The 17,025-nt window shown below is 37.2% G+C and overlaps 1 protein-coding gene across 2 annotated transcripts in view; it reads left to right on the top strand.

Annotated features, from left to right (window-relative positions):
• Positions 1 to 10,694, top strand: part of UBE2E3 (ubiquitin conjugating enzyme E2 E3) — a 94,309-nt gene extending 83,615 nt beyond the window's left edge. For both annotated transcript variants that reach the window (XM_069577056.1, XM_069577055.1), the window contains exons 4-6: positions 3,918 to 4,050; positions 7,961 to 8,108; positions 10,056 to 10,694. In XM_069577056.1, coding sequence (XP_069433157.1) covers positions 3,918 to 4,050; positions 7,961 to 8,108; positions 10,056 to 10,153 — 379 coding nt within the window. In that variant the 3' untranslated portion in view covers positions 10,154 to 10,694. The remainder of the gene's footprint in view (positions 1 to 3,917; positions 4,051 to 7,960; positions 8,109 to 10,055) is intronic.
• The last annotated feature ends 6,331 nt before the right edge of the window (positions 10,695 to 17,025 follow it).

Below are 17,025 nucleotides of genomic sequence, written 5' to 3'. Positions count from 1 at the left end.
GTGTCTTGTAGCAGAAATAGCGCAACTGAGAAGAAAGCAAATTTAAGAACCAAGAATTTGCTGTGGGAGTCCCAGCTCTTCCACCACCTGGAAGAGAGGATTTGAGATGGATGACTTACTTTTTGTGAATTGGTTTCTTCAAATGTAAAAGGAGGGGTTGAGCGTCAACCAGATCCTTTTCATGCTGAAATTCTGTGAATCGCTAAAGTATAGTAATCCCCAGCCATCTCAAGCATAACATAATTCTGCCAAAAACCAGAGTATCACTGAGGATATTCATTCAGTTTCTTTGGAGAATAGCTTTTCTTATATTGCTCCCCAAATATTTGGGAAATTTGACTGAAGATTAAATTATACACAGTAGCACAGAAATGGTAAGAAGAAATATACGTATAGCAGAACGTATAGTTGGCACTACAGGGATCTTCTCTAGTCCAGAATCATGGGAGAGAAGAGGCTCAGCTTGAAAGTCTGTGTAGGGAGAATGAATGTCTGCGAAAAGCAAGTGAGCGTGACAGCGACCCAAAAGAATCAAATGTAAAATCATAGACGACCAAACTGAAACCACTGGACGATTAAAAGAAGTTTGACGTTTTATTTTAGGAAAAGCTCATAGGGAAAGTGTGAAAATGTGTGGATCAAAGTACCTAATAAATATTTGTCTCAGTGAATCCTAAAAAAAACCAAAAAACAAAAAAAAACCATTGAGGTCAATAGAGTTATTCAGATTTCGTCCAGATTCTATCAGAATGTTTTGTAGCTGTGGGATATATGGAAAGTTATTTAACTCTCTGAACTTTAGTTTCCTCATCTAAAAAATAGTGATCTAATAGTAGTATGTTTTATAGCTTCTTGAGAATTCAGTGAGATGTGTACTCTGGTGCTTTGAAAAATGCTTGGCTTCTTATGAAGTAAACCTTAGTTGCTGCTTTTATCATTGTGATTATTGTTGTCAGTGTGTGGAGGACTTGTATGGTTTAGAAGCAGCTTAGTAAAGCAGCTGTACTGTAAAAGTCTTACACTATAGTTTTATAATGATTACTTTGAGTCATCAAGGGAAAAATTAACTTAGAAAAGGAAATGTCATTGAATCAGGTTAAACTGTCTTCTTTTTATAAACAAAACTGGTACTTCATTTTGTATCTTTTTAGTTAGAGCAAAAATTCCCTTAGGGAGTATACCTGATTCTCAAATGATTACCAAACAATGAGCCATTACTGTAATTAGTTTCAGTTGTATATACTTCAGACTTAGAAAATAATGTTTTTCAAAAATATATCTTCTGTAAATAGGCCATAATAGTAAGATTTTATAGTTCATGTATATCTACCTTTAAAATAGGTTTTTGAAACATATGATGAACATTTTGATTGTACCATCAAGTTTTCTACACTCTTTCTGTATGAACTGTTTTCAGAGTGGTTACTGATAGCATTGCTTGCTTAATGTTTACAGTCTACAGTGTGTGTTTTACCGAATTAAGAATGGCACCCACTCCGGTACTCTTGCCTGGAAAATCCCATGGACGGAGGAGCCTGGTGGGCTGCAGTCCATGGCGTCGCTAAGAGTCCAACACGACTGAGAGACGTCCCTTTCACTTTTCACTTTCATGCATTGGAGAAGGAAATGGCAACCCAGTCCAGCGTTCTTGCCTGGAGAATCCCGGGGCAGGGGGAGGGGGGCAGAGCCTGGTGGGCTGCCGTCTGTGGGGTCACACAGAGTCGGACATGACTGAAGTGACTTAGCAGCAGCAGCAGATCATTTAATGTATGTTTGAATGTCCTAACGTCATTGCTTTATCAGTGTTGGTTTGCACTTATTTTAAATCAAACATGTGGATTATTTCTAAACTGACAGTCGCTAAAAGAAGAAAAGCATATATACTTCAGAGCAGAAAGTTAAGTTAGTCTATAATGTTAGAGAGAAATAGAAGTCTGTAAGGTAAATTTGAAAACTACTGTGAGTTTAGATTTTATTTGAATTATCTGTCATTGTAGTTTATAAATGAAATGATGGTATTGAACACAATGTAATGTACTCGGGATTTAACACCACCTAGCACTCAGACCTTGAGATACATTCTCACTAAAGGGAACCAAGAGCCCCTTGAAGAAGTAGCAGATTCCAAGGATGGAGCCTGGAACATACTGTAATGCTAAAAAGCAAGAAGATGCTTCCCCCAAAATGATGGTGGCGTATTATAAGGATAGAGGGGTCATTTTGAAGATGTTCCCATTGGCCAAATCTGGGATAATTTGAGCATCAAAATAATTAAATGCAGTAGGAATAATGCTAAAGCTGAAACTCCAGTACTTTGGCCACCTCATGCGAAGAGTTGACTCATTGGAAGACTCTGATGCTGGGAGGGATTGGGGGCATGAGGCAAAGGGGACGACAGAGGATGAGGTGGCTGAATGGCATCACTGACTCAATGGACGTGAGTTTTAGTGAACTCTGGGAGTTGGTGATGGACAGGGAGGCCTGGCATGCTGTGATTCATGGGGTCGCAAAGAGTCGGACACGACTGAGCGACTGAACTGAACTGAACTGAAGAATTCTAAATGGTTAGGAAAAAAGATAGGAATCCATGAGACCTCACCAGTAATACACATGTTCATACAGATAGGAGAAGAGAGGGTTCAAGCACCAACCGGTAAATGTGAAGGAAATGCTGACATTGGAAAACTATGATTTTATCACTGTCATAGTAAAGTTCACTTAGCCAGGAACCTCAAGTCGATGTTAAATCTAGGGTAGACATGCTGTGAAGAGTGGGGTACTTGCACGGTCTTAGGCTTCCCTCCTGTTGGTTCAAGCAGTAAAGAATCCGCCTGCAACGCAGGAGACTCGAGTTCGATCCCTGGGTCAGAAAGATTGCCTAGAGGAGAGCATGGTGAACCACTCCAGTATTCTTGCTGGGAAAAATCCCATGAACAGAGGAGCCTTGCAGGCTCTGGTCCATGGGGTCACAGAGTCGGACATGCCTGAAGCAGCTGAGCACACACACACACTGAGTTTCCAAAGACTGCTTCTTGGTTGCAGTCGCATAGTTCTTGATCTGGATAATGAAAATTAACATCACCAGTGTGCCTCTGGATATGACACCCTGGGAAGAACACAGCATTACTTATGTTGTCTTCTAGCCAGGAATGTACTACCTGCATATAATCGTAAGGAAACACCAGACAAGTTCACAGTGATGAGCATTCTATTAAAATAAGAACTGTATTCTTCAAAAATGCTAAATGTTGTAGTAGGCAAAGGAAGGCTGAAAGGCTCTGTGTTAAAGGAGACTAAAGACACTGGACATGTACAATATTGTATTGGTTTTGCCACACTAAAAAAAAATTAAAAAAAAAAAAGACACTGGACATAGATGGTTGATCTCAAGACTGGGATTCTGTATCTGGAGGAAAACTGAGGTTTTCTTTAAGGCATAATTGGGTCAGTTGACATTATTTTGCAGATTGTAGGTATTGTACAGATTTTACTTTTATTGAAGTCTTACTATATTGCAGTTATATTAGGTTGTTTTAGGAAATGATACTGAAATACTTAATGAGGAAAGGACTATGATAGATTGAACTTGGCTTAGGAAAAAAGCATGGTGTGTGTGTGTGTGTGTGTGTTGTGTGTGTGTATTTTAGAAATGGGAGATGGAGAAAGAGAAAAGGAGTTGACTAAAGCAAATGAGCAAAGTGGAATTCTGGATAAAGTTTCTTCGTTCTTGTGATTTTTCTGTAAGTTAGAACTATTTCCAACTATGTTTATTCACACATCCCTGCGCAAGTTGGTTGAGGGTTGTTTTTTTTTTATATTTATCTCGTACAAATTTACCTTTGATACTTAATTGGTTTAAGATACTAATATTCATAGATCACAGATACACACATTGATTTTTAATTTCTTTTAAATAGTGCTGGGCCTAAAGGAGATAACATTTATGAATGGAGATCGACTATACTTGGTCCACCAGGTTCTGTATATGAAGGTGGTGTGTTTTTTCTGGATATCACATTTTCATCCGATTATCCATTTAAGCCACCAAAGGTAAGAACCTAGAATTGCGTTCTTTAATACTTATTCTTTTCCAGAATCAGTTATCATAAGAGTTAATGTGTGGATGAAGTTACTGTTTTTCATGGATTATGTGGAAACTCTTGTAACCAACGATTTTTAAAATGTGGTAGTAATTGACTTCTGTTTTACAAATAGCTTTGTATACAGTCAGTGGAGAGTGTGTTAAATGTAAATAAAGGTATGCCACTTTGCATATCAATAAGCAAATAAATTATGGTATGAGAGAAAATATCATGTGTACCTTACTTAAGAAATCTGTTGGGATAAAAGGTAAATTTGACAGCTTCCGGAAATAAGGAAATTTTTTGCTGAATACCCTATCGTTATAGATGGAAAAAAAACTAGAAACCGATAGCAAAGAAGAGGGAACTAATACTATTTAATACATTTATTTCGTGCCCACTGTAAGTATGATGCATTAATGAGAAGGAGAGAGGCTGAGTGAGAATTATGAGAGAATGAGATAGGCTAAGTATGAATTATGTGGATAACAGTGAAAAGGGTTGAGTTGTGTCTTGTAATGACTGACAGTTATTTTTAAAGTCTTAAACATAGCAGTTACTTGATGCTTCTTCCTCGGACTTCTCCCTGTAAAATGGTCCAGCCAGCAGTTGCTACCATCAGCATTAAGTGTGAGTCTTCTATGCTCTAGTTAGACTTACAAGATGTTGTAGAGAAATGTTAAGCCAGCTTTCATGAAATGTTTTTCTTTTCAGTGTAGTTCCTTACATTCCTTCCATTATTTAAAATATGTATAGCGATTTAGAGCCTGTGCTCACATGGCTGCGTGTTATGTGTGTGTGTAAACATAATTTTTTTTAAATTCCCTCACTGAATAAGGTAACAACAGTTCCACCTAGTGGTATTTACCTCAAATTGCAGATAGCAGGGTTCCTTATCAACTACAGGTATTTGCTCACAACTATAGCTGTCAGTTCTTAAGTGCTTTGCTAAGTGGTCCCATCAGCATCTAAGATTTTTGACTGATTGTTTTATTTAATGTTCTCCAGTATGTTGAGTAGCTCTTGATAGATCAAAGAAAGTGACAAAACCCTCATGTTAATAAAACTGAAGATTGTATTCATACTCAGAATGACACATGTTAAATTCCAGCATATCATTAACTATTTAGTTTGCCTTAAGTCCTTAAGTTTCCTGTATGATACAGGAAAGCAAAACCTTAGCAAAATAGTTCATGACTGTATCTATAGTAATACTTGTTTCTACTTGCCTCATTTTTCATATAGGAAATTGGTTTTAACATGGTAGAAAAATTAGCAGAAAAAGATTTACAAGATTTAGTTTTTATGAAATTATCTTTATATTTGAGGGATAATTTGTTAAAGGAAAACACATTTTTCATAGCATATTTTAATGAAAATAGAAATTGGCTATCATAGTTACGTATATATGACTTTTCATCATTGTTTTGGTTAATACAGTGTTTATTAACTTAGCATGTTAATTTTTTTTGTTAAAGTCTCAATATTTTTATTTTCTAGCCCTTTAATGTTGATTCCTTCCTCTTCCCTAAGATGTCTTATATAGTATTTTGAAGCGTTCTTCAGGTCTATAGTTGGACGAGTGAGAAAGAATAAAACTTCTACTGTTATCTTGGTTTAGGTATAATTGCTTCTCTACAGTTTTGCTTATTTTTGAAGTTCAGATAAGGTGTTGAACTTCTTGAAGAATAATAGAAATTTAATTATTTTCTATTCATTGGTTTAAAAGCTGAAAGTATTCAAAATATTAATCATGTTTTGTAAGCTCTGTATTGAATAGTCAGCTGTCAATGACACGAACATACGTTATTCCCATATTCTAGAGCAGAGCCAATAGGAATATAATGCAGGATACATGTGTCATTTTTTATAGAAACAGTGAAATTAATTGTAATAACATTTTACTTAATCCAGCATGTCCAAAAATATTGTCATTTCAATATGTAATCAGTAGAATTATCATGAATGCCCTATTTTACATTCTCTGTTTGGTATTGAGTCTCTGAAATCTAGTGTGTATTTTATATTTTCAGCCCATCCTATTTCTTACCAGCCACATTTTAGGAATTCTGTGTAACTAGCATGTACTGTGTTAGAACAGTTGTAGAATTATATACAGTAGTTTCTTCTTATCCTCAGAAGCAGAATTCCAAGAGCCTCAGTGGATGCCTGAAATCACAGATAATACCAGACTCTTTATAATGCTGTTTTTTCCTATGCATAAATACCAATGATAAAGTTTAATTTATAAATTAGGCACAGTAAGAAATAAATAACTAATAATAAAATTAGAGCAATTAAAGCAGTCTACTGTAATAAATGTTACGAGATTGTGGTCCCTCTCAAAGTATCTTGCACGCGTCGAGTGCCTTTTCCATTGTAACTAAGCGCCTGTGGCTGTAGCTTTTGCGGCTTGAGGTGCAACAGGAAAATTGGCACAAGTTCCCCCGACTCCTCCCCCGCTTTTTTTTTTTTTTTCAATTTCATGGATAAAAGTCTCATTCTTACCGTAGATCTTAGCAACCTCAGAGTAGAATTTGTTTTCCTGCCTTTACTACATTGAACACTTTCATCTTTTCACTCAACACAGGAACTTCATGGCTTCTCTTTCCAGATCTGAATTACCAGCATCACTGCTCTTGAGCTTTGGGGCAGTTATGAAATAAAGTAAAGGTGACTTGAATGCAAGCACTGTAGTACTGCAGCAGTTGAGCTAATAGCCAGGATGCTGCTTAGTAGCCTGTGACTGGGCAGGATTATGCTGGACACCCAGGCAGGGCAGGACGGTGCAAGATTTCATCGTGCCACTCAAAGCAGCACAGTTTAAAACGTATAAATTGTTCATTTCTGAACTTTTGCATTTAGTATCCTTGGATCCCAGTTGACCTGAGGGATCTAAAACTGGAACCGTGGAGGGTAAAAGTGGGGATAAAGTGGGTACGACTGTGGTCTCTTCCTTCTCCTTGCCCACTACACCAGGGGTGGCTTTCTTGTTTTTAATTATGCATCCTTATCGGAAATACACGTTTGAGGGCTTTACCCATGTTCTTCCCAGACTCCACTTGGGAGATTACCAGTTCCAAGGATCGGGGACTATCTTTTCTATTTTGCAGTTCTAAATTAAAAATTAACCACTGAATTTGTGTTTGTTGATTGTTTCGAAATTTGCCAGTATTTGTTTCTATGATTTATTCTCTTTTTTTTCCCACATGTTTCAGTGATTAATGGTTTCCTTTATTTTGAAGCGTTCTTCAGGTCTATAGTTGGACGAGTGAAAAAGAATAAAACTTCTGCTGTTAGTTTAAGACCTTACTTGTTTTGTTTGACTGTCTTATTCTAACAAGACAGTGAGCCAAGTCTGAGAAATAGAAACACTGGTGATTTCACCAACCTTCTGCAGTATTTTTTGACACATGGTGAGAGATTAGTAATGAGTTGATGGCCTTTTTTTTACTAATGTAACTTTAGTTTTATGTTTAAAATATTCTTCACTACTTTCTCTCACCTTTGGCACCAAAACATTTCTGTTCTCCCTCATTTCCTATTTTTAAACAGGGGTGTATGTGTACATGCCCACACATATATATATTGAATTACTGTATCATTTACTTAACCAATGCTGTACCTCACTCTGTTTTATTTATTTTTTTTCTCACTCTGTTTTAAAAGCAATGTAGTTCCTGCTATACTGGATAAAAACAAAATTTCCTGCAACTGAATTAAAATAATTTAATTTTGCTATTACAAAAACTAGTGTTTGATTAGCTCTTCAGTTATATGCTATCTGCTGTGATCTGTAATATGTTCCGCTTCATTTTTGCTGGTGAGAGTTTTGGTTGGTAATAAAGCTTATCTGTTTTTAATGTTGCTGCCCTTAGGTTACTTTCCGCACCAGAATCTATCACTGCAACATCAATAGTCAGGGAGTCATCTGCCTGGACATCCTTAAAGACAACTGGAGTCCTGCTTTGACTATTTCAAAGGTTTTGCTGTCAATTTGTTCTCTTTTGACAGACTGCAACCCTGGTAAGTAGATTTTCATTAACACATTCAGTGAGGCTCCAAAAATGGGTGCATTTTTCTCAGCTTAAGGCCTAAGGTGAATTTGGGAAGTAAATGCTGTTGGTAGAAAGATCAGCAAAAAACACTTTTTGAGAAGCTTATCAGTGCCATTTCAATTAGAATGGACCAAAAGTTTCACAATAACTTCCTTTAGTTTGTTAATGGCATAAGTAAGTAAGTGTTAAGTCACTCAGTCGTGCCCAGTCGTGCCCGACTCTTTGTGACCCCATGGACTGCAGCCCACCAGGCTCCTCTGTCCATGAGATTTTCCAGGCAAGGATACTGGAGTGGGTAGCCATTTCCTTCTCCAGGGGATCTTCCCAACCCAGGGATCGAACCCAGGTCTCCTGCACTGCAGGCAGATTCTTTACCCACTGAGCTACAAGGGAAGCCTTTGTTAATGGCGTAAAGTAAGTGAGTAAGTGAAGTCACTCAGTTGTGTCCGACTCTTTGCGACCCCATGGACTGTAGCCTACCAGGCTCCTCTGTCCTTGGGATTTTCCACCCTGTAATTATTTTCTCCCTCCCTGTTATCGCTGAACTCCGTTTGCTGAATTATGGAGCTGTGCAGGCCCCCCTGATGAGAGCAATGTTTCTGACCCCCGGGCCTCTGCTCTTGCTCCTTCCCTGCTGTCGCGTGCTTGCATGCAGCCAGCTGCTCAGCGGTGAAGGGCTTCTTGTTCTCCCTTCCATCCTTCTTGGATTATGGTCCGTTTTCTTAGATGTGGTAATAGTGGATATTATAATGATAACTGATGAGAGAGTTAGACTAGATTATGATTATTAAAATTCAGGGATAAAGTTGTTAGTGTGTAACTTTTAAGAAATGCTTAACTGCCACACACAATCTTTCATGTGGGTAGCTGACTTGAAAAAGTAATGTTTAGGCGTGGGATTTCACATGTGATATCTTACTAAGTGGTCATTTTGTCAAGAAATCGACTTATTTTTTCCTAAATATTTAATCAGCCACCAAAGGTTATTACTGCTATCTTAGACCCAGCAGTTGCATATGCACCGTAGATAGAGCGATATATAGGGGTGTGTAGAAGATATTCATTGTGGCATCATTTATCAAAGCAAAGGATTGTGAGCGACCTCCATGGCCATTAATAGAGGATGTGGCTTAAAGAGGCAGCTCTGTGTGAACTAATGGAGAAAACCCTCGAAGATGCATTAAACTAAAAAAGCACAGCACTGAAAAATGGGCAATAATATTCTAAATGCTTATAAATATATATAATGTCTCTGGGTAGAGATGCTATAAATCGTTTGCCAGGAAGAGAAACTTCTAAATAGTTGGAGGCAGGAAGGAAGAGAGCTTTTTTTACATTTTACTGGCTGCTGTTTGATGTGCCTCAAATTTTGTAGCACATGTACATAGTGGACCTTCTTGAAAAACAAGCTCACAATAAAATTTACATCTCAGATTCAATTTCCTGCTCAGACAATTATTTAAAACAAAATGGCAAGTAAGTCTTCAAATGGAGGTAAGGAGGATGATTTGAATCATATTATTGTACAGAATGAAAGAAATATTTCATTCTGAAAAGCCTTGCATCATAGGATCTGCAGTTGGAAAAATTTATTTTTAAGTATCCATAGAAAGACAAATACTGGCGCACTTACTTTTCAGTACAGTTCTAATGGTGAAAAATAGTTTTTATATATTAAAGATGTACACATTTTTTTAAAAAATCACACATTTTAAAAGCTTTATTAACTATTTAAAGAGGCTTTTCTAATTTGAATATTAAAATATAAAGATGATTTTAAGCATTTTTCTTTTTGAGAAATTAGCCATTATATATCAAGATGCTGCTGAAAAATCAACATTTCAGTTCCAAACTGCTAGAACTGAACTGTTAAGACACTGTATAATATCTTCTAATGTTCTTTCCACTTTTCCAGCGGATCCTCTGGTTGGAAGCATAGCCACTCAGTATTTGACCAACAGAGCAGAACATGACAGGATAGCCAGACAGTGGACCAAGCGATACGCAACATAATTCACATAATTTGTATGCAGTGTGAAGGAGCAGAAGGCCTCTTCCCACTGTGCTGCAGATCTTTATAGCCTTTACAATACGGACTTCTGTGTATATGTTATACTGATTCTACTCTCTGCTTTTATCCTTTGGAGACTGGGAGACTCCCCAAAAAGGTAAATGCTATCAAGAGTAGAACTTTGTAGCTGTAGATTAGTTCTGTTTAAAACGCCTACTTGCAAGTCTTGCTTCTTTGGGATATCAAAATGTATTTTGTGATGTACTAAGGATACTGGTCCTGAAGTCTACCAAATATTATAGTGCATTTTAGCCTAATTCATTATCTGTATGAAGTTATAAAAGTAGCCGTAGATGATTAGGAATTATGTCATTTGTATTAAACCCAGATCTATTTCTGAGTATGTGGTTCATGCTGTTGTGAAAAATGTTTTACCTTTTACCTTTGTCAGTTTGTAACGAGAGGATTTCCTTTTACCCTTTGTAGCTCAGAGAGCACCTGATGTATCATCTCAAACACAATAAACATGCTCCTGAAGGCATAGTTTCCTGTCGTAATATTTTAAGTCAGTTTTGTTAGAAGGCGTGTCTGAGATGATTGTTGTTGAAATAAAAATGTGAATATGAAGATTGACTACGAAGGACTAGTACAAATAAATCATTTATTAAATGGAAAACATTTGAAATCTTATAAATGTGTAGAGTTTTCTTCCTCTAAGTCCTAATGAGAGAATACATGAGCTTAAATATACAGAAATACATTTTTAACCATTGGTCTCAAAAACACATAAAGCTCTACTTTGATGATGTGATATCAAAATAACATAAAATCCTGGCTTAAAAGATTTTATATCCAAAATGGTGACTTCCGTCCACTGTTGGGCAATATTGTCAAATAACTTTAATCTGGTATTCCTTCTGTGTCTTTCATGCATTTTTTTTTTTTAACTTATCCTGTTCCTGAGTTTTCATGGTGTTTTTTGGTATGTATTATCATACTTATTATGGCACTTGCCAAGCAGAGATAGCTGGTTGAACATAAACTTTCGTCTATCCTGAAGGTAGAATAGAACTCCAGATTACTTCTCAGTTGAAAAAATAGAGAATTTTAAGGGTTTACAGGTTATATGGATTTTTTCTTTCTAGTTATAATTATTAAATACTAGATTTCTTACAGGAGTTAATTTACTTTTCAATATTTAGATTGGTCAGCAGAGTATAAATGTTTTCCTCTGGCTGGGATAGTTATTAATTCCCTGGTCATGCTGCAGGTTTGTGGAATATGGGGATATGTCTTGTCCAGTCCAAAAGTTGGAAATAGAGTACCATCTTAAAGTGTGTAGAGTAAAACTCTTAGCATAGAATAACATTGCTCCAAGATAATAAAGCAAAGCATTTCGAGCTGTACATACCCTTACAAAAAATGATGGACTCTTGCTAGAGTACTTATCAGTAGAAGTCTTAAACCAGGGTAAAATAAAATCACACTTTCACTTAACACCCCTACTCTCCAAATATCTCCTCTTTACAAAAGTACACCAAACAGGCTTAGGCCCATGAAAACCTCTGAGCCTTGAATATTAAAAGCAGTGCCTAGTAATATGAACCGGAGTCAAGTCAGTGTGATGAGAATGGGGATCTTTTCTGTAAGCTCTGAGGATTCCTATGTAGTTGAAGGGCAGAAAGTAGTTTTTACCCACTTCGATCATTGTACGTCCTGTACGCTAGATTAATAAACTCTCTTGATGCCAGAAAAGTGTTCATCATACTGAATGTCAGGATATTTGGGGGATGCGGTTCTTGTACTTCCTTCGTTTGCTATGAGCCTGTTTACCACCATCAATCTACTTACTTGCAGGCTTTGTCTAGTACTCACCTGGGACAGAGTGGAGAGAATTGGTGACATAAAAGTATTTGTGGCTCTTCCACAAACTACCTTTGTGGCCTTAAATAAGACACTTTCAACTCTTTTGTAAAACGCAAGTTAATTTGATTATTTCCCTGTTCTCTCTTAGTCTTTAAACTCAGTCATTCTAATCTTATAAAATTTTGTTACGCATGTTCTGCTTTCTTTTGCAGGGAACAGGCCACAGTTTCAAGTGGACTGAAAAATAAGTCATCACTTGGGTTCCTTAAAATTCTGAATTTGTAAAAATCTTTTCTACTTCTGATCCACTTCCCAGCTACATAGGTGTCCATCCATGTATACTACAAATAGGGGATTTTTTTTTCCTCATAAAACTTTGCTCTGGAGGCGAATGTGATATTTTAAAACCTAGGTTTTTTTCTCATTCATTAAGAGCAAGTTTTACAAGTTACAGGTCCAGTGTAATAGTATTCAAGAATAGCCATGGCACCGTATACCTGTTGAGCCTGGAGTGTTCTCATCTTCGTTGTGTGCCCACAGAGGGCCTACCTGTGCAGCACACGCCAGGCTCCGTGTAGTCACTGAGGTGCCTTATCTCGTTCAGTATCACCCCAGAAAGCTTTTAAGAGAGAGGTGCTTTGATGATCCTCAGTTGACAGAATAAAACTGATAGATGAACAGGTTTAATACTTGCTGCAGATTAAACAGCCAGCATGATGTGAATGTTGGTACAATCCCCATTCTTCACCAGTAGGCTTAAGTGTTTTTGTTCATAGCGTTACAATTAATACTGAATATATATGTTTATATGTAAAAGCAGGTATACGTAGATTAATTGAAAACTTCTGAAAGGTAATCTGTTAGTACAGTTTTGCATTTTAGTCAATCCTTATTTTAATCTTCTATTTTAGTCTCAAATGGAACCTTACAAAATAGCGCTTTATTAATTGATTCCAGTGAATATGAGGTACGTTTATCTTCTTAGATATTTGTCATAAGAATACTTTTAATGTCACTGGTTTCCATTTTTTAATTTGGAAAATGAGATAAGTGATGATATTTTAAATTCATTTAACTATGCCATCACATAGCCACATGAAAAAATTTGTATTAATAAATTTATCATTTAATGATGAGCTTTTTCAAAATAATAAGATGTATTAGTTATCTAGACATTGTCTTTTTTTTGGTTTAAATTTAATCAGGATATTCTCAGGTATCGTGGGGATAAAATTTAGAGGTTTGACTTGACCTGTGTATACATTACTCTTTCTGACAAGAACCATGAGGTGCTGTGTACTTGGGGTCAGTCCACTATTTCCCCCAGTGTATTCTTATAACAATACAAGAATGATTATGTAGTAAAATTCAAGCCAGTTTCAATCCTGTGTGTGGCTTCACCTATTAACTGGCATTGTAGTCAAGTTAATGCCGTACACATTTTTCAGTTGACATTTATGTTGTGGTCTTTGAATAGAATTATGGCATGATTTTAAGCATTAATTTCATAAAACTATTGCAAGTTATTTAAAGAGGCTGAGATCATGATTCTACAATAATTATCCTCTTGTGTTTCAGTATTTCTGTAGATAAATAAAATATATGAATAAACCCGTTGCTTCCTGTCTAAATTACCAAGTTTTTCAAGTAATGCCCAAATAATAGAAAATAATTCATTATTTTAATAGGCAGGTGTTATTTGAAACATCAGTTTTTGGTAACTATTTTGTTAACTTTTGGGGGGTAAAGTTATTCTGTGATTTAAATGTACTGCTCCAGTGTGTAATGGGATATTTCTACACAGTGGAATGATAGTCCTTTCAAAGTGGTTATGAAAGGAATTGGGGGGACTGGTTTATAAACTCTGTTGCCAACAGTGGTTAAGTGGTGTTAAAACCTTGTCAGACAGAATGAACCTAGATATTACTGATGAGTACATGTAGAGAAATATAAATTTAGTTTACATCTATAGGTTATCTTGCTGAAGTCCAGTGAGGCTAAAGCCAGTTAATTATTCAGGTCTTTTTAACACAGAACATAAAAAGCAAATTTTCCCCCAAATCTAGTTCCGTAAAGTTTTTCTCGAGTTCAACTCTTGTGATGAAACCTTTCCATTTTACTATCGTGTAACTTTAGTCTGTCAGTGTGTTTCTCGTTTTCTTTCTTTCCCTTTCAATGGAGGGGGGTGGGGGGGCGCGGGGGGCTAGGGGGGCGCGGGGGGGTGGGGGGTGGTGGTTATGCTGTATACCACCTCAGCTGGCCTCCATTGCAAGTTTATTCTACAAATTAAGTTTGCTTATTGAAGGTCTTTTCAGGCACTGTAATACATGCAGAGATGAATGCATCCTTAAATAGTTTATCCTTTTTCTGTCCAAATAGATTTTTTTCTCTCTTCTTAGCAGAGGAGAACATATCTTTGTTAACATGGATTCATTTTTTACTGAACAAGAAATTAAAACAAATGTCTCAGCTGATTTAGCTGTGAAAATATTAGTATAATAATTTGGTTTTATCTAATCTATATGATGTTAAACATTCTTAATACTATTTGATGCTTTGAAAATAATTACTCCCTGTCTTTCAAACTACTCTGAATACCCAATATCTCTAGCATGCGTTTTGGTATTATATTCGGTTTAACACCTTGTATGTTTCTGGATAGTGAGCTTTTGGAGGATAGTATCTGTAGTCCTTGTCTCTGTATCTGTTGTACCATGATAGATGTTTACTGAACGAATGCATGTGCTATCATGGGTGTACTCTCTGTAAGGTTGTTCAGGGACCATGTGAAGCATGTCAGTCCTGTCGTCCTTAATCCCCTGTCATGCTGATTCACTGCTTTATACTTGGTAGGTACTGGATATTCTGTTAACTTGAAGTGTGAGAAGTAGCAATGGGTTATTTTCATAATTTACTTAGTATCTACTTGTTTAAAATGGAGAATGAATTATAATTTTAAAAGTCCTTAATTATACCAGAATGCTCTCTGCCCTACAGAATGTTCATTTCCCATTATCATTACTATCTTATTTGGTATATTTCTCACGCTCCTTTTTACTGGTAAGAAGAAAAAGGACACAGTGAAATATATGTATCTGCTTACAGTAATTCTGTTACAGAAATCTAGTAAGAAAAATGAAAAGTGGTAACTTTTGAAAAAATTCCTTTTAAGAGAAATAATTTAGGGAAAAGGAACAAGTGTACCCATATAGTAGTATGGAGAGGGGCAGTCCTAGAGTGTTGAAAGTTAGTCATTGGAATATTATCCAAATCTTTTCATTTTGTTTTTCTTTCCCATTTCTGTCTTCTGTGAGAAAAGAAGAGAATAGGATAAAGAATCAAATGAGTCACTTTTTTTCTTTATTGCCCTAATTTTTTCCTTATTGCCCTATGTTTATTGCTCTGTGTGTGGATTGGGTAAAAGATCCCTTGATTCCAGAAGTGTAATTCCAGTTTCTCGTTGTAACATGTGAGTATTTCGTAAGTCGGCTGAGCAAATTCAGGTATGTTGTCTGCTTATTGCTCCAGGCCCATCTCACCCCCAGAGTGGAGAATGAACCCAGGGAGAAACAGGTTACTGAGCACTGTTGATCACCAAGGGAAGTCCTGATACTCAAGGGGCAAGTGTGTGAGGAATGTCAGAGATTTTCTAAGACTGAGACAGGCATGCTTAGAGCAAGTCAGTGTACAAGCATCTCATGCTATGTAGTGATGAAGAGGAGCTGTGAGGGATATGGGGGGTTGCAGGGTATTAGTGGCACCCCTTGCCTGACTCTGACATTATTTTTTAGGAGCGTGTGAGCCCATTGCTCAACTCTTTCCCTGGCTACACAACCCCCAAATGGTAAAGGTCATTTTGAGTCATGTGGGACAGCTTTTTTCTTTTGTAATTTTTTTTAATGACACCCATTTTATTTGTCTGTTACCTTTTACTTGATCATGAGCCCCTAGAAATCAGGGATCGAGTTCATTTCACTCAGTAAGTTAGTAGTTGTGTATTCTGGCCACCATTGGTTTAAGTGCTCAGGATTAGCATTGCAAAAAGCACATGAAAATCCCTATGGTAGGTCGTTCACTTTCCAGTTCAAGGTGACAGACAGGCATTTTTTGCGGGGGAGTATTTTACGTATATAATATGTGCTAAGTCACTTTAGTCGTGTCCAACTCTTAGTGACCCTGTGGACTGTAGCCTGCCGGGCTCCTCTGTCCATGGAATTCTCCAGGCAAGAATACTCTAGTGGGTTGCTATTTCCTTCTCCAGGGGATCTTCCCAACCCAGGGATCGAATCCACATCTCATGTCTCCTGCATTAGCAAGCAGGTTCTTTACCACTAATGTCACCTGTGAAGCCCTGTTATTATATAATGTGTATATGATGGTAAGTGCTATGTCAAAAACTAAAGCAGGCAATGTGCCGTGAGGGAGAAAGGGGAGGGTCTAGGCCAGTTGTAAAAGGGTTATCAGAGAAGGCTTAACCAAAAATGTCAGCCAAGAGCTGAAGATGATAAAGGATAAGGGGGGAGGAGGGTGGGAATTCCAGGCAAAGGAAATAGCAAATGAAAAGAGCCAGGAGCCAGGAGCATGCTCAGTGCTTGCAGAAAACAGCAAGACCCTGGAGAGGCTGGGGTAGAGTGAGCAACTAGAAGAGGCGAGGCAAAGTCGAGACTGACTGCTGACAAGTCACACGGGGCCGTTTAGTGTGTTAATAGTGCCTTGTAAGGAGTTTGTGTATTCTAAATAAGATGAAAGCCACTGGAGTGTTGTAGTCAAACAGTGATGAGATTACGACATGTTTTAGAGTTTCTGATTACTGTTAGGAAAAAGACTTGGTGGGTTAGAGCTGGCTTAGAGATGCTGATGACATCACCCTGGGTAGCATTAGTGCAGGTAGTAGGAAATGATCAGATTCTGGTTGAAGGTAGCTAATAAGTTCTGCTGATAGACTAAGCTGTGGTGTGAAAAGTCAAAGTTCAGCACCTGAGAAAACCAGAAGGCTGGAATTGTAGTT

This window comes from Ovis canadensis, chromosome 2 (assembly GCF_042477335.2).
Source record: "Ovis canadensis isolate MfBH-ARS-UI-01 breed Bighorn chromosome 2, ARS-UI_OviCan_v2, whole genome shotgun sequence".
Classification (NCBI taxonomy): domain Eukaryota; kingdom Metazoa; phylum Chordata; class Mammalia; order Artiodactyla; family Bovidae; genus Ovis; species Ovis canadensis.
The sequence above is the reverse complement of the archived record's forward strand: the minus strand, read 5'-3'. Positions and strand labels throughout refer to the sequence as shown.